General features: G+C 42.0%; 1 protein-coding gene and 1 long non-coding RNA gene across 2 annotated transcripts in view; one reads left to right on the forward strand and one right to left on the reverse strand.

The window, feature by feature from the left end:
• The window catches only part of LOC147254326 (uncharacterized), an 11563-nt gene extending 10585 nt beyond the window's left edge, over positions 1 to 978 (reverse strand). The window contains exon 1 of the long non-coding RNA XR_015118147.1: positions 731 to 978. This is a non-coding gene — a long non-coding RNA (uncharacterized LOC147254326). The remainder of the gene's footprint in view (positions 1 to 730) is intronic.
• Positions 979 to 2548: 1570 nt separating this feature from the next.
• On the forward strand, positions 2549 to 7179 carry LOC147254327 (homeobox protein otx5-like). The gene is made up of 3 exons (XM_086215942.1): positions 2549 to 3329; positions 4449 to 4600; positions 4832 to 7179. The coding sequence occupies exons 1-3, from the start codon at positions 3230 to 3232 to the stop codon at positions 5468 to 5470; spliced, it is 891 nt and encodes a 296-aa protein (XP_086072068.1). The 5' UTR covers positions 2549 to 3229; the 3' UTR covers positions 5471 to 7179.
• The last annotated feature ends 8322 nt before the right edge of the window (positions 7180 to 15501 follow it).

Genomic DNA, 15501 nt, shown 5'->3' on the forward strand with positions numbered 1-15501 from the left:
CTGACTGTGGCCTACAGGGTAGTAGTGCCTTAACCTATCAAGGTATTCATAGATGATTTTCATTTTCATTCTGGTAGAGTATCACCATAATCATAAGATATGCTGCTAAATTCCAAATAAAGTTGTTGTTTTTTTCCTGACTGAACCTTTTCAATGTTTCTCCCACACATTGATGATGCATAAAACAGGAAATAAATATGTCATTCTTAAGTGGCACAAGCAAAAGTCATGGCAACAGGGCTCTATAAATCAGGGCTCTTATTATTGATTATTGATTAGGCAAAGTGGCTAAGTTGCCTGTTATTGCCATAAATATTGTGTTAAAATGGGATAAGACATATTTACGATTTACAAAAAAGATATGAGCAGTACAAGTTATGTTTATAAGTCATAACTACAAAAGTAAATTCTTGTTGTAAATGAATACAACGTAACAACGTAATAGCATTCATTCACTGCTGTTGAAAACCCTTCAGATAAGAACGAGCAGGGGCGTGAGGGAGGCGCGTGCTCAGCATAGTTGCGCGCTCTGTCAGGCCCATGTGAAAGCTCGTGTTATTCCCGCTGTGTGTGTGTGTGTGTGTGTGTGTGTGTGTGTGTGTGTGTTTCTTGTCTGTCGGAGGTCTTGAGGCATTCCTCCGTTGGTCATTAGTTTACTCTACAAAAAAACAACAACGAACAAGCAAGCAAGTAAACAGACAAACAAACAAACAAAAAAACAAAAGCCTACCTGGATGTGATGCAAGTGGGTCAACAGACATCCAACCGTCCACAACAACACACACCGGGCCTCTGAAACACACTCCTCAGCAGGTGAAAACGTTTATTTGAGATTTATGAAGGTTCAAACCCGCCGGTAAAGTCTCTCTGTGGCTCGGTGTGTGTCTTTATATCTCCGCTTTGGCTTTACACAGCTAGATAAACCCCTTATACAGTTTGGGCTGTAGCTACATGGGCCTGTGTGCGCGCCGTGTGTGTGTGTGTGTGTGTGTGTGTGTGTGTGTGTGTGTGTGTGTGTGTGTGTGTGTGTGTGTGTGTGTGTGGATTTTAAAGTATAAGAAATCCGATTCAATTAACAAGCATAGAGAATCGGCTTTGGACACTGTGAAATTGTCTCGCCGCAGAGGATGGCACAGGCCAGAGAGAGACCAGCACGGCGCACTCTCTATACACACACTCGAGGCCTCCCGGTGTATGCTACACAACATAAAGGAAGGATGGAGGAATGGTCTTTATTGTACTCCACAACCAAATTGATGCTCTGCATTCCTCGACGGAGCTGCGACACAAGAAATAGAATGAATACTAAGTGTCAAATATTTCTTCAATCATTTACATAAAACAGTTCAATGTGTGGATTTAAAAAATATATATTTTAAAAGATAGCTATTGTCCTTTTGTGTTTTCAACAGACCGTTTTGCTTCATTTGACTTTGATTTAACCAAACAATTTCTCTCTCTCTCACACTCTCTCTCTCTCTGACTCTCTCTCTCTCTCTCTCTCTATGTATACATATATATATATATATATATATATATATGTATACATAATATTATATTATATATATATGTGTTTGTGTGTGAGTGTGCGCGCGCGCGCGCGTGTGTGTGTGTGTGTGTGTGTGTGTGTGTGTGTGTGTATGAGCTGTGTTTCAGGAATTTTCCAGTTCTTGAAAAATACTGCCTGCATCCCCTAAATACTTTAAAGGGCATACATACGTGCATAAAATACATTACAGCACATTATTAGTATTAATAATAATAATAATAATAATAATAATAATAATTATTATTATTATTATTGTTGTTGTTGTTATTATTATTATTATTATTATTATTATTATTATTATTATTATTATTATTATTATTATTATTATTATTGTTATTGTTATTATTATTATTATTATTATTATTATTATTATTATTATTATTATTATTGTCCCATGAATGAGTGGGTCGAAGGGAGCATGTTGGGGATCAGAAGGGGATTTAATAGCTGAACAAGGCGGTCTTTGTGCTGCCTCTAATCCGGACTGTACCCCCTTCTCCGCCTCTCCCTTCTCCCTCTACCTAAGCCACAGCCGCCCAATTATTTCAGGAGGCCGATTCTGAAAATATTTCATGACAATAGTGACACTATAACAAAGATTGTATGGTACCTTTAGATACAATTTGCCATTTATTTTCCCGTCCTCCAGTATTCAACCTCTCCAACTCAAAACCAGGGATGTTTAAACAGCTGAGTATTTGTCCAGAGAAGTTTCTGAATATTCTGGACACATTATACCCTCAAGTGTCACCTGGGACTCAGGGCATCGCAGTTGAAAGGAAACAAGTTAGTTACGGAAAATACGACATTTATGAAATAATCACTCAAGTAATTGTAGCTTTTGCATGAGCGCGGCCCGCGTCCATAGAGAGAGAGAGCGAGAGAGAGAGAGAGAAGGAGAGTGAGAGAGAGAGAGAGAGAGAGAGAGAGAGAGAGAGAGAGAGAGAGAGAGAGAGAGGGAGGGCTCTGTGTGTCTACTTGGGTAAGAAGTTTCTTCTAATTAGCCAGTCTCTTCTTGCTCGCCTCACTTATCCTCCTTGCGTGTCCACATCCTCTCCTCAGGAGCCAGCAGGGACCGCCGGGGCCCACGACACCGCTCAGCACCCATCACACCGCAGACGCAGTTGTAGGACTGCTGCTTTTGGCACCTCACACCTGGCGACCTCGGTGCGCACCGCAATTACGCACGACTTGGATGGAGACAAGACACTGCAGGGTCTTGATTTTAATTATGCGTTCATTTGATATATGAATTTCTGACTCTTACAAAGTTATTTTGTCCTTCTAACTGGCATAGGACGCGAAAAATATTTAACTGGGCCCGGAGTTTGCGTTGGTTTTCGCGCAAGATAAACGCAGGTGTGCACGTCAATTGAACCAAAGGTGCCTGGTTCCAAGAGTCAAGGGAAACGCTTCAAGCAGTGGGGGAGAGACGACAAAGGGAAGGGACAATAAAAATCAACAACTGCGTGGAAAAACAACTCTGGACATAAGACAGAAAGAAAAAAACAGGGAGGGAGTGAACGAGGGAGTGAGAAAAAGAGAGAGAGAAAGAGAGAGAGAGAGAGACAGAGAGAGAGACACCCCCTCGAGACTTGCTATAGGAGACCCGGCCCCCGGTCAGAGAGAAGAGGAGAGAGAGTGAGGGAGTGAGGGAGTGTTTTAAAGCCGGCAGGAGGCATGATGTCCTACATTAAGCAACCCCATTACGCCGTGAACGGGTTAACGCTGTCCGGCCCGGGCATGGATCTGCTCCACTCAGCCGCCGTTGGATATCCCAGTGAGTAACGACTTCTGACTGAGTGTATGTGCGTGTCTGTGTGTTTGAGATGTGTTTGAAAGGAAAAAGTTTATTTTTGAAATGCAGAAACGGGATGAATTCATAGCGTCATTTGCCACATGTAAGAACAGATGTCTGTGATTCTCCAGCCATCAGAACATGTGTTCACCGGAGGATTAGAGAGTCAAAAAACAATAAAAAAAAAGTGTGTGAATGGAAACGCAGCCTGTTCTCACACAGACTTAACATCTAAAGAGAGCAATCTGTTGCTCTGATCTGTAACCTATTTACAAAAAGATGCTCATTGTGTTTGATTTAGTGCCATGATGTGGTTGTCAGGAACGAACAAGTAGGATGTTGTTTGCTTCTATGTGGCTCGATCAGCATCATCTGGAGTAGAAGGATCAGGACCTTTAAAAAAAAAAAAAAACGAAATGAAGCGACGTTCGTTTCATTGCGTGATACATTTCGATTTCAAAGTCACAGAAAATTAAAAACCACACTCGTTACCAAAACCAAAATCGATCGATAATTTAATTATTATTTTTTGGGGGGGTGGGGTGGGGTGGGGGTGGGGGGATCAACCTTTCGATTATTGTTCAATGAAAATCAGATAAAATTTATTTTCACTTTATATGGTATTTTTCAAGACATGTTCCGTAGAATATATATATAAACGCGAAATTTAAAACAAGAATGGAATAAAGACAGACCAGGCCTGTGCCTGGTTGATGAAATTCGATTTTTTTTAGATCGAGCAGTCCTTGAAATTTGAATTGGATGTTTATTGATACTTAATCTGGTATTTCAATCACGTCAAACAGGCCTTTATAGACGCCTAGATTCGAATCTATCAGAAGTTATAAACATTCTTTCAACTTTTTTTTCCAAATCGTGTAAAATTCCGTGAAGGGTCCATTTTTATAAGTTCGAGTGTGTGTACCAATGAAGGCAGTCTTTATGATTATAGGCCTTTTACAACAACAGCAGCAGCAACAACAACAACAACAACACGACCACCTCCACCAACAACACCAATAATAATAATAATAATAATAATAATAATAATAATAATAATAATAATAATAATAATAATAATAATAATGGTCTTTTTCGCAGGTACCCCGCGTAAACAGCGTCGGGAGCGAACCACATTCACACGCGCACAGCTGGATATCCTGGAGGCTCTGTTTGCCAAAACCCGCTATCCGGACATCTTCATGAGGGAGGAGGTGGCCCTCAAGATCAACCTGCCCGAGTCCCGAGTCCAGGTAACAGAATACAAAATATTATTCAGACGGGGATTGTATTTTTGGTATTTAACTCTTTAGAGTAACTGTAATTTTCAACAGAAATGTGTGTGAAAGACAGAGCGGAGCAGATGGAAAAGAAGCTGGAGAGAGACAGGAAATAGACAACGTTTAATCATTTATTAATTTTAGATGATGCTATTGGTTAATTGACTGCTGACATCACAATGACCTTCCTTGCAAATCCTCCAGGTCTGGTTCAAGAACCGTCGTGCCAAGTGTCGTCAGCAGCAGCAGCAAAGTACGGGTCAGTCCAAACCGCGGCCCCCTAAAAAGAAGGCTTCTCCTGTTCGTGAAGCCAATGCTGAGGCCAGTGCCAACGCCACCAATGGACCCTATAGCCCTCCGCCCCCTCCCCCAGGCACCGCCATTACTCCCAGTTCTAGCTCTGCAAGCGCCACAGTGTCCATCTGGAGCCCTGCCTCCATCTCTCCACTGCCAGACCCCCTGTCCGCCTCCACCACCCCCTGCATGCAGCGCACCACCACCTATCCCATGACCTACACCCAGGCACCGGCCTACAGTCAGAGCTACGCAGGCTCCTCCTCCTACTTCACTGGCCTGGACTGTAGCTCCTACTTGTCACCCATGCACCCCCAGCTGTCGGGTACGGGAGGTGCCCTGAGCCCCATCACAGCCTCCTCCATGGGCGGGCCCCTCAGCCAGTCCCCAGCCTCGCTCTCCTCCCAGGGCTACACAGCGGCCTCGCTGGGCTTCGGAGCTGTCGACTGTCTGGACTACAAGGACCAAGCTGCCTGGAAGCTCAATTTCAATGCCACTGACTGTCTGGACTACAAAGACCAGAACTCCTGGAAGTTCCAGGTCTTGTAAATATCAAGGAGTGGGGGATTGGGTGGGGAGGGATGGGGATAGAAGACAAAAAAACGAATCCAATCAAATTGGGATGAATGACCCAAAGCACTTCTGGTGTTTTACAAGAAGGAACTTGGGGACAGAAATCCGTTAATGATATCCGACTAGGAACAAAGTGGCTGAAGTAATCTCTTCATTTTGCTGTGTCAGAATATTGTGCGCATGGATATGAACCGATCTGTTGTTAATGCTTGACTCAGTGACTGTGGCAAAGAGGTGACAGTAAATCATGTAACATAGAAAGGAGCTTTTAAATCAAGTAATGCTCAAATTTTTTTTTAAAAAGAGAAAAAGATCACAACAGTGACAAAGAACAGTAGTTTTGATGCTCTGTTTCAGTGTTTTAGAAGGCCAACGTTCTTATTTAAACCTGATTAAAGTTACCAGGCAGCGTATTTTCGTGTGATTACTGGCTGCATTATTTGGTTTGATTTTGAGAAATTCAGTAAACATTTAAATGGTCTTGACTCGGACCAAAATTTGAAACAGAACCTATTATCTAAACACGTCTTTTTATTTGCTATCGTGTATTTTTTATGAAGCTGCTTTTCATCAGTGAGCTGACTCAAAAGGGTTATAGCCAAACACGTCGACGTTCCCGACAGACACCTAAAGAGGTGGTGGTCGTACTGCGTAGAGGTGGCAGGAGCTGATGATTCCCCAGTAGCCTTGTATCATATACCGACCCTCTGCTGCCTGCAGCCGAGATAGAGTTGGTCACTCAAGTGACTGCAGTACAAACCTGTTGCCTTCGAGCATGGTTGTAATAATTAGCGGAATGGCTCGTGCATTGTTAGTTTAATAGGATCAACTCCAGACAATTTGGGCAACAATGGTCACATTGTGGCTATAGAGTGCGTTTCCCTCTCAGTTCAATTCACAGCATTTGCATGAGGTTAACGGTTGGCTGATTGTTGTGGCATTTCTTAAAATGACTTTTGTCGCTGCGTAACTGCTCCAGTGAGGTGTTTGATGGGAGAGAAGTTCTGCACCAGAGAAAGGGAAGGGACTGGGCCGCCACGCATGCAGCCTCCCCCTTTGCACAGAGAGTTGGGTGCCTCTCTTCAGCTGCAGCCTGTAAAGATGTGATGGCTACCACTAAATGTTTTTTGATGTATCTTTCATTTCTTTTTGTTTTAGACTTAAATATTATGTTTCTTTAAACACTTGTGAATTTGTTGAAGTAAAAATTGTGGTAATTTGTTGAGTTGATATTATTATCAGTATTACTACTATCATCATTAATATTATGTCTTCAGCTGACATGAATATTGCTAATATACTTTTTTTTGGTGTTCTTTTGTAAATATTCAAACCTGAAAATGCAATCATGTCTGGTATCAGCTGCGTGTTGTGATGCAAATGCTTCACGCAACAGAATATCTCTTAATTTCTAGAAAACTGCCAACTTTTTTTTCTGTTTATGTTTTTCTGGTTTCTGCTTCTCTTTTTTTTTCCAACTCAGGGGTTTATCCAAAAAAAAAGTAGCAGTGATAGGATACAATGCTGTTTATGCTTCTTAATCATTTACTGTACTTATCTTTTGCATTACTATCATCTTCTCTGCTTACTTTTTTCTGACATGAATGAATATTCTTATTTTGTATATTTCATTTGTCACCTGTGTTTGACCAGTCTCATCACTACCATGCTAGATAGCTATGATGTTTATGAGACATTAAACATCTTTATTAAATTTCCGGGGGTCCTCGTGTTCTGTAAATCGCTGGATTTCTTGGCTGTGACGCTGCCGGGTGAACTGTCACCAGGGAGCGTCGAGGTAGAATGATACCTCTGACATGTGTCATCTCCATGTGGCATCTCTGCAAAAGTAGAAAAAGGAGAGTGTCAGATATCCACAGAGGGGCGATTGGGCATCGGTTTCTGGGAGTGTTCCACTAATCCATACAAGAGGTTGAGTGGGTATAAGGCAGAGATGAGAGGGAGCAGGGCAGAGAGGACAGAAAACAGATTAGCACGAACCATAATACTGAGTCCCACTGCTCCACCAGCTCCAAACAGAGGTACGAGAGATGGGCAGATTATTTTGGATTGCTGACTGCTGCAATGTGGTGCTGCCACAAAAGTGTTTCAGGGATGCGTCCAGCTCACGGCGTGATGAGATGCGCGATATCTAAGTTCGAGTCCGCTGGCCTTGAATCAAAATTACGCCTGAGAATTTCTGTTTTCATCCATTGCTGTCAATCAGTGCAGTTGCTGTCAGACATGCTAAGTTAAATCCCAAAATGGCATTGTCAGTCTATCACTGTCCACGCTCAAAATGTCTGAACAAGTAATAGATGGATTGCAAAAAAAAAAAAAAAAAGATCCGCACAGGATGAACACTGTTAGCTCCGCCAAATGAATGAGACCTCATAAGATTATTTGCGTGTTTTTGTTTAATAAGTTTTGTTGCTACACAAAAGATCAGTAGTTTGGTGAGACCATCCATATCCCACAAACCTAAAACGTTGAACTCTACAATTACACCTGGATCTCTTCCTATCCAGGATGACTACTTGCTTTGACAGACAAGCTCCTTCAGCCAATCAGAATAGAAAAACATGTGACACCATCAGATGCCAAATCCCAGTCACAACAATCTTGAAACGTCTCTTCCACAGGGAAACTCCACAAGTGCATATTATTGTTTACCTGCTATTATGGAGTCTATATCTGCAATAACTGCACTTAGAGCTGCATCGAGAGCCATGTGCTACTACTCCGCTTTGCTACCATCATCATCAACCAATCAGGAGCCATAATACTGTTGGGTGACAAAAGAGCTGTCCTGATTGGTTCAATTACTTTCTAATGTCTCATAGTAGTGGCAGCAAAGAGGGGTCCAGCCATAGCAACAGAATTCAACCTCTGAGCTGATGATAGATCGTGATATGATGATGATATAGATGGTTTCACCAGACTGCAGGATCAGTCCGAAGATGGCAGGATGAACACTAAACTGGAAGAACAAGTAATTATAAAGGTGGGAAACACAAGTGTACGAGGGAGTCCAGAAAGACGCATGACCAGGGCCAATGAGGCACAGGAAGCAGACAAAGTGGACCATGGAGCCCAGGATACCAAAGGGTTGTTCATCTACCTCGAACCAATCAAGCCACTGTGACAGCCAGCAGCTCTCTCTTCCTCATGATTCCCCCAGCAGGGGAAAGTTTATTGGGGAGTAACGTACCGAGGTAGAGCTGGTTGTCCTTAGTAGACTGCTAGGAAAGTACTGTTGCAATGCTTTTATTTGAGGCATCAACCTCAGAGACAAAATGACAGTGAGAATCCGAAAGTGTGAGAGCAGCAGCACTCACAGTTCGGCAAAGGGAGACTTGCTTAGCTGACTGTTGCTGTTACGCACCGGTGAGACTGGGATTTAACCTAGAACACAGAACTGAGTTCAAGCTCACGGTGACACAGCATAACACTGGCCAGCACAAAAGCTCATTAACTAAGTGTGGTAGACTAGAGTCACAGGCATGCTCAGGCTGTGTTCCTTACTCTCTTACAGCTACATGGCAGCTCAACCATAGTCCCTAACAATGACCTAACCTTTACTACTTAATCAATCTATGTAACTTTTGTTCAACTGCACATGACATCCCCAGTTAGCTGTTTATTTGCCTTACTTGGGTATGTAAACTTGAAGCTAATGGAGACAATTAAAAACAGTGAAAAAATCCAAACAACTGTTGTTAACTTTTAAATTGATCCTCCAGTATAATCCACATCTTATTTATCCAGCAGTCGGAAAACGAAAACGAAACAATGTGATCCGTCATGAACAACACATTCAACTGAACTTGTTCATGTTTGTAGAGGACATTACATTTGAGAGTTTTTAAAAGACATTTTGGACAGCTTTCTTCATTGGCAGTTGCCGTTCTTCGTTAGCTTCAAGCTAGAAATATATGGCTGATGTTTTCTGAATCCTGAAGTCACCAGGAAATCATGCAGTGAGATCAAAACATCTAATTATGAGTACTTTAAGAGGAGATTACACTTTTTTGGGGGTGAAGAAAGTCTGATTTGTGTCTCTGAAAATGGCTTAGGTCTACCTATCTGTACTCCCTTGTCCCAAAGTCTTAACCCTTACGTTGCCTTGGTCTGATAAATTACAGCGTGTTCCCTGTGAAACAGATAAACAAGGCCCTATATCTTTATTGACATGATATATAGATGATAGATGATAGATGATAGATGATAGATAGATAGATAGATAGATAGATAGATAGATAGATAGATAGATTAGACAGACAGACAGACCCCCTCCTGCGCTCTACGGGCCATGCGCTCCTGTAATCCCCCAGCAGCAGCATATGGACTCTGGAGCACAGAGACACAGACACAGATACACTAAGGACTTAGAAATATGATTCATTTCTTTCCTCTCTCTAATCCCTGACAAACAAGCTGGTGGCCAGGCTGCTCTGTGGAGGCACACTGTAATCATACCACAGGCTGCCAGCGTGGACCAGCCTCTCCATCATCCCTCCCCTCATCCCTTCCTCCCTTCTTCCTCCCTCCAGCTTGCCTGCAGTCCAATTTCCTCTTAATCGATTCCTAATCCCTCCGCCGCCAAGCATACACGCGCTGAGCACACGCCAAAACACACATGTACATGCATACATATGCACAGACACATGCAGGCAGGGACGCATTCGTAACACACTTGTATGTGAGTGGAGTCCGTAGCATTCACAAAATTACAACTAAATAGCTGCAGATGCTCACACTTACAAGTGCTTTACACAAACAGCTAATTGTACATATACACACTTCACAAATATGTCTTTTATGACAATGATAACAAGAAATCCAGGGATGTTTGTTATTGCAGAGATAAACAAGAACCATGTCGGAGTGGAGTATGAACATGTACTGTTCACTGGAACAAGACAAAGTTAGACTTGGCTTAATCAATCAGCGGTTAAAAATACAACTTGTAGAAGCAAAGATCATGATTAGAACCTGACAGTGTTCCTTTGAGCTGTCAGTCTAGACACAGATTTCTAGTATATTTGTGAAATTTATGAACCTGTAATGAAATGGAAACATCAAACAAAAACAATTTTATTTCCACTGAAACATCCCTTGTTATACTGACAACAATGCTAAAGCTAATCATGTAATATTTAATAAAGGAAAATTTGGATCTTGTTCGAATGTGGCATTTCAATCACACCATACAAGTTTACTTTTAGCCCATGACCAACCGTTAAGTTCCAGTTTTGGCCCTCTGAGCAAAAAAGTTTAGGCACCCCTGATTTGAACAATGCACAGTCTGAGCTAAGCTTTTGCAAGTCCAGCCAAGTAGTTAGCACCACGAGCTTTACGCTTGCAGCATATGCTATCTTACGCCATCCTCAGATGCGACTCCAACAATTAACAAACTAATGTAAACCGAGGTAAAGAGTCTGAAGCTATAATCTGCTTACTCAGAAAATGGATAAAACAACAAAAAAGTGGGTAAATATGTGTGGAAAAAAAACAAAACAATAATACCTGAAATACATGACATTTTTGAGAGGACAGGATAAAAGAAAATTTTTATTATTTATTGTACAAGGCCTGGAAAATGCTATTTTCTCAGTTCAAGCTGTCATCAATTTGCATCATTCTAAAAACCATAAGTCATGAAATAAGATTTGAGGGCCTGCAGTAATGCTGCTAAATCACACACTGCTGCAGTGTAAGTAGGTGTGAGTGATCTGCAGCGAGCAGCCGTAACAGGATCAGTAATACAGTATGAATGGATCAACCAGCTACTGTCAACCTCAGCATACATGCCTGCTCGGGGCTTTACTGCAGATTACAATTTAACACCTAGTTAATATCATGAATAGTAAAAGTCAGAGTTTAGCGCCACAGATTAATGATATGCTGGACCAAAACAGTTGGATTATGGGAGTGCTTGGCGTCCGCTGGGAGTGAGTGTGTGTCAAACAGACATATGATGTCAGGGACACTGGTCAGATTTTTCTGATATCTAAAGCAACAAGTGGGTTACTATAGGTGTGTGTGTGTGTGTGTGTGTGTGTGTGTGTGTGTGTGTGTGTGTGTGTGTGTGTGTGTGTGTGTGTGTAGGAGTGGATTTTGCATCTTTAACCAGATTTTACTGGATCAATTTCCTTCAACATTGTAAACTGGTTAATAACTGGTTCTTCTCTTTCTTGATACATTTAACTGCTCTTCTTCTCTCCATCGCTGCCCACATTGCCACCTTCCTTCGTGCCACCTTTCCAAGTGTGCCCCCTGGTTCCCTCCTCTCCACCTCTCCTTGCAGTTTGTTATTCTTGCTGATCTAATTTAGAGAATGTCCCAAATCCTCTTAGTGTCCTGCTCCCTCAGCGCAACACTAAGTGAATTAGACAGGATTACTGTCTCCCTCTTCCTCCTCCTCCCTCTTCCCGTCCTCCTCCTGCTCCTCCTCTTCTTCTTCTCCATGCTGTCACTCACTCCTCATCCTCTGATCTCTTTTCATGTCTATGACCATCGTTCTCTTGACATATCTCTTTTCATGGGCAGGATTAAAACATTCTCCCTCTCCAGATGATAAATTGGTTCTAGAGTTCAACCAGTGACAGATGCTCTCGCTGGCCCAGGATCATGGGACATAAAGTGATGTTAATTGCATTTGGAATTTTTGAAAAATGTAATGATGAAAAAATTAACAATAAAACATGCTGACATCACACAAGTTTTAGCATTAGCATGTACAATTGGTAATGGCAGTTTCATTTGTGACTTTTTCACAATCAACATGAAAACCAAAAGGGAATACCCTACAGTTCTGAACCAAATGATCTTTTTTCAGACATAAAATAAAACAGGGGCGGCACGGTGGTGCAGTGGTTGGCACTGTCACCTCACAGCAAGAAGGTTCCGGGTTTGAGCACGGGATCTTTCTGTGTGGAGTCTCCATGTTCTCCCTGTTCCTGTGTGGGTTCTCTCTGGTACTCCAGCTTCCTCCCACAGTCCAAAGACATCAAGAGGGGACGAGGCTGATTGATACTCTAAATTGACTGTAGGTGTGACTGTGAGAGTGAATGGTTGTCTGTCTCTATGTGTTGGCCCTGTGATGGACTGGTGACCTGTCCAGGGTGAACCCTGCCTCATGACTGAAGGCTGCTGGGATAGGCTCCAGCCCCCCGCAACCCTTAACAGGATAAGCGGTGGAAAATGGATGGATGGATGGATGGATGGATGGAAATAAAACAAAACTGCCTGTTTCTTTCTGACTTTGTGCGTTGGCAAGACCCTGAACTCTGGATCCAGTCAGGCCACCCGTTTCGTGCCAGTGTGATGTATAATCTGCAGTCTGGCTCTCACTGGTGCACCTTGATCTCGAGCTGTGCCAGTGCGGGGTCAGTTAAGAAGCTCTGATATTTCTAATGACAAAGACATACTGTACCAGATATTAATGTTTTTTATACATAGAAATATATTTTCTCTCCTTTTGGCTAAATGATACAAATAAATGAAAAAAATAAGATTGGATCATATGCTTGGATCTTGAGTGTTGTTGCATGCTGCATGCTCAATCATCAATTCAACCACTGCATCCACTGTTAATTGTAACCCTTACCATCTGTTTTAACTGAGATTCCCTTTCGTGGTTTTAAAAATTAGGACTAGAGCACAGAAGAAAATCCATCCATCCATTTTCCTCTGCTTATCCTGTTAAGGGTTGGGGGGGGGGGGGGGCTGGAGCCTATCCCAGCGTTTTTTGGGCGATAGATGGGGTTCACCCTGGACAGGTCGCCAGTCCAGGGTTTCACTTCAGAAGAAAATCAGATTTTGTCAAAACAGTGGAACCAGTGGTAGTAGTAGTATTATTGGTAGTGGTATTGGTAGTAGTAGTAGTAGTAGTAGTGTAAAGTCGGGGTGTGAAAGTGTTAAGTCAGCACTTATGCTTTATCCAGATCCTGTTTTATTCTGAAATGTCCTCTCCTTGTGTTTTGACACTTCCTATGTTTCATCCTTTGCAGATGGTCTCTTGTGTTTCAGCTGTGCTGTGTTTTACATGGGTGTTACGCTCTCAATGAACGTGCATGTTAAGCCCGGTGTTTCCCCTGTGTAGTTGTCAGATTGTCATTGTCCCTCTATGTTGCGCAAAGCTTAAATATATGACACATCTCACGCACTACTTGCTTTAGGCCTAATACATCTCCATGTAGGGTATATACATTAAATAAATGTCCCAAACTAAAAGGAACCACCACAAATACACTAAAACACACATGCTTGTGTGTGGTATCGATGATATCAAGCAACTACCGCCTTCGATTTTGGACTTTTCTCTCATTGCTCTGGTACATTGACATCCTCTGATCTACTACCTCACTAATATATCTAAGGTCCTTTGTAAAAATAAATAAATAAATGAGAAAAAAAACTACAGCCATAGAGCTCTACCTTTTCCACTCTCACACTGCTGAATTTAAAGCGTTGGGCACACCACCATGACTGCCGCATCCCTCTTTCAGTGTAATTGCATTTCTTCATCCCATGCCTTTGTGCATCCCAATCATGCTTTGTCTCAATCTCTCACCATCTCCCATCTCTCTTTTCTTCTCTCATTCTCTTCATCTGCGGGCCATCTGACCCCCACCCCACCACCACCACCACCACCACCCACACACTTCTCCTCCCTCACTTTCAGTAATTCCAGCATTGCCTCTCTTGCTCGCGTAGTTCGCCCTAATCCAGTTCTGACCTCAATCCCGTGATGTAACGGATCATGTGATGCAGGGAGAAAGAGTGGGAGAAATATAAATGAGAAGAGAGGAGAGGAGAGGGAGGAACAGGGGACACAAAGTGGGGAAACATGGTTTAATCCTCAGTGCTGGAGCCACAGACCAATCACAAACTGATGGGGTGGAGGGGTCAGGGGGTGCCTCCATTAACTTACAAAATACAAGTGAAACACACACACACACACACACACACACATCCACACACACACATCCTGTGGAAACAAGTCAACATGTTTGTTTCATCTCTGTGAGGATATTTACATGCCAGTTTGTCTGGAGACATCCAATGGCAAACAAACAACCAGCTTGTTTGTGACTTGTGAACCTCATAAATATTTATTTGGATGTACTGTAGGTATTTTTATTGCTGGAGACGCATAATAGCATGGGAATCAAAGCTGTTCAGATTCATATCTCACTTCAATTGTTCTACAGATTTAGATGGACTCTTTTAACACATCAACTATGTTGCTTTTTGTCTGAATAAGAGGGCACTTCATTTAGTCTCTTTAACTATCTCGTGATCTTGACAGCATTTTTTGAATTCATTATAAAAGTAGAAATAATATTGTATATGATGGCAGAAATTTTCCATATTTACTTTAAAGAATTCAAGTTTAAAAATAAAATTGATTTCTATACAATGCTTGTTTAGTTTCTAATAGGACATTTCTCTCTTTCATTTTATATATTTTTCTTATTATCTACTCTTTCACTGATGTAAATAGTTTAATGTGTTTTCAGTTATGGATCACAATCAGTGTCAGACATGATTTTAGTACTGAAATCTCATTGTTTTTGCTCGTTTATTGTTTTGAGTTTTATTATTTCCAAAAGTGGCCATTAGGAGGAGCTGCAGCAAAAAGACACATAATGAAGACATGATAGAGACCCATGTACTCCTCCTCTCCCTCCCCTCCTGCTTCAGGGGGCAGTGTGACTGTGGAAGCACATGGCCTGCGAAACACAGGCCAACGCGTGCGCACACACACACAGACACACACATATACAGACACGCAGACACACATGCACACACATGCATGCATGCATACGCACTCTATGAAACCCAATAATCCACCAAAACAACTAAGGCCAGCCATACAGTAAAAAAAAACAAAAACGTATTTATTTATTTATTGTGCTTGTGCTTGTGTTGTATGTCGCTTTGGACAAAAGCGTCTGCTAAATGAAATTGTAGAATTGTAGAATTTATGTATGTATGTA

Source organism: Aulostomus chinensis, chromosome 10 (genome assembly GCF_037954235.1).
Source record: "Aulostomus chinensis isolate RoL2024-O1b breed Wild chromosome 10, RoL_Achi_v1.0, whole genome shotgun sequence".
NCBI lineage: Eukaryota > Metazoa > Chordata > Actinopteri > Syngnathiformes > Aulostomidae > Aulostomus > Aulostomus chinensis.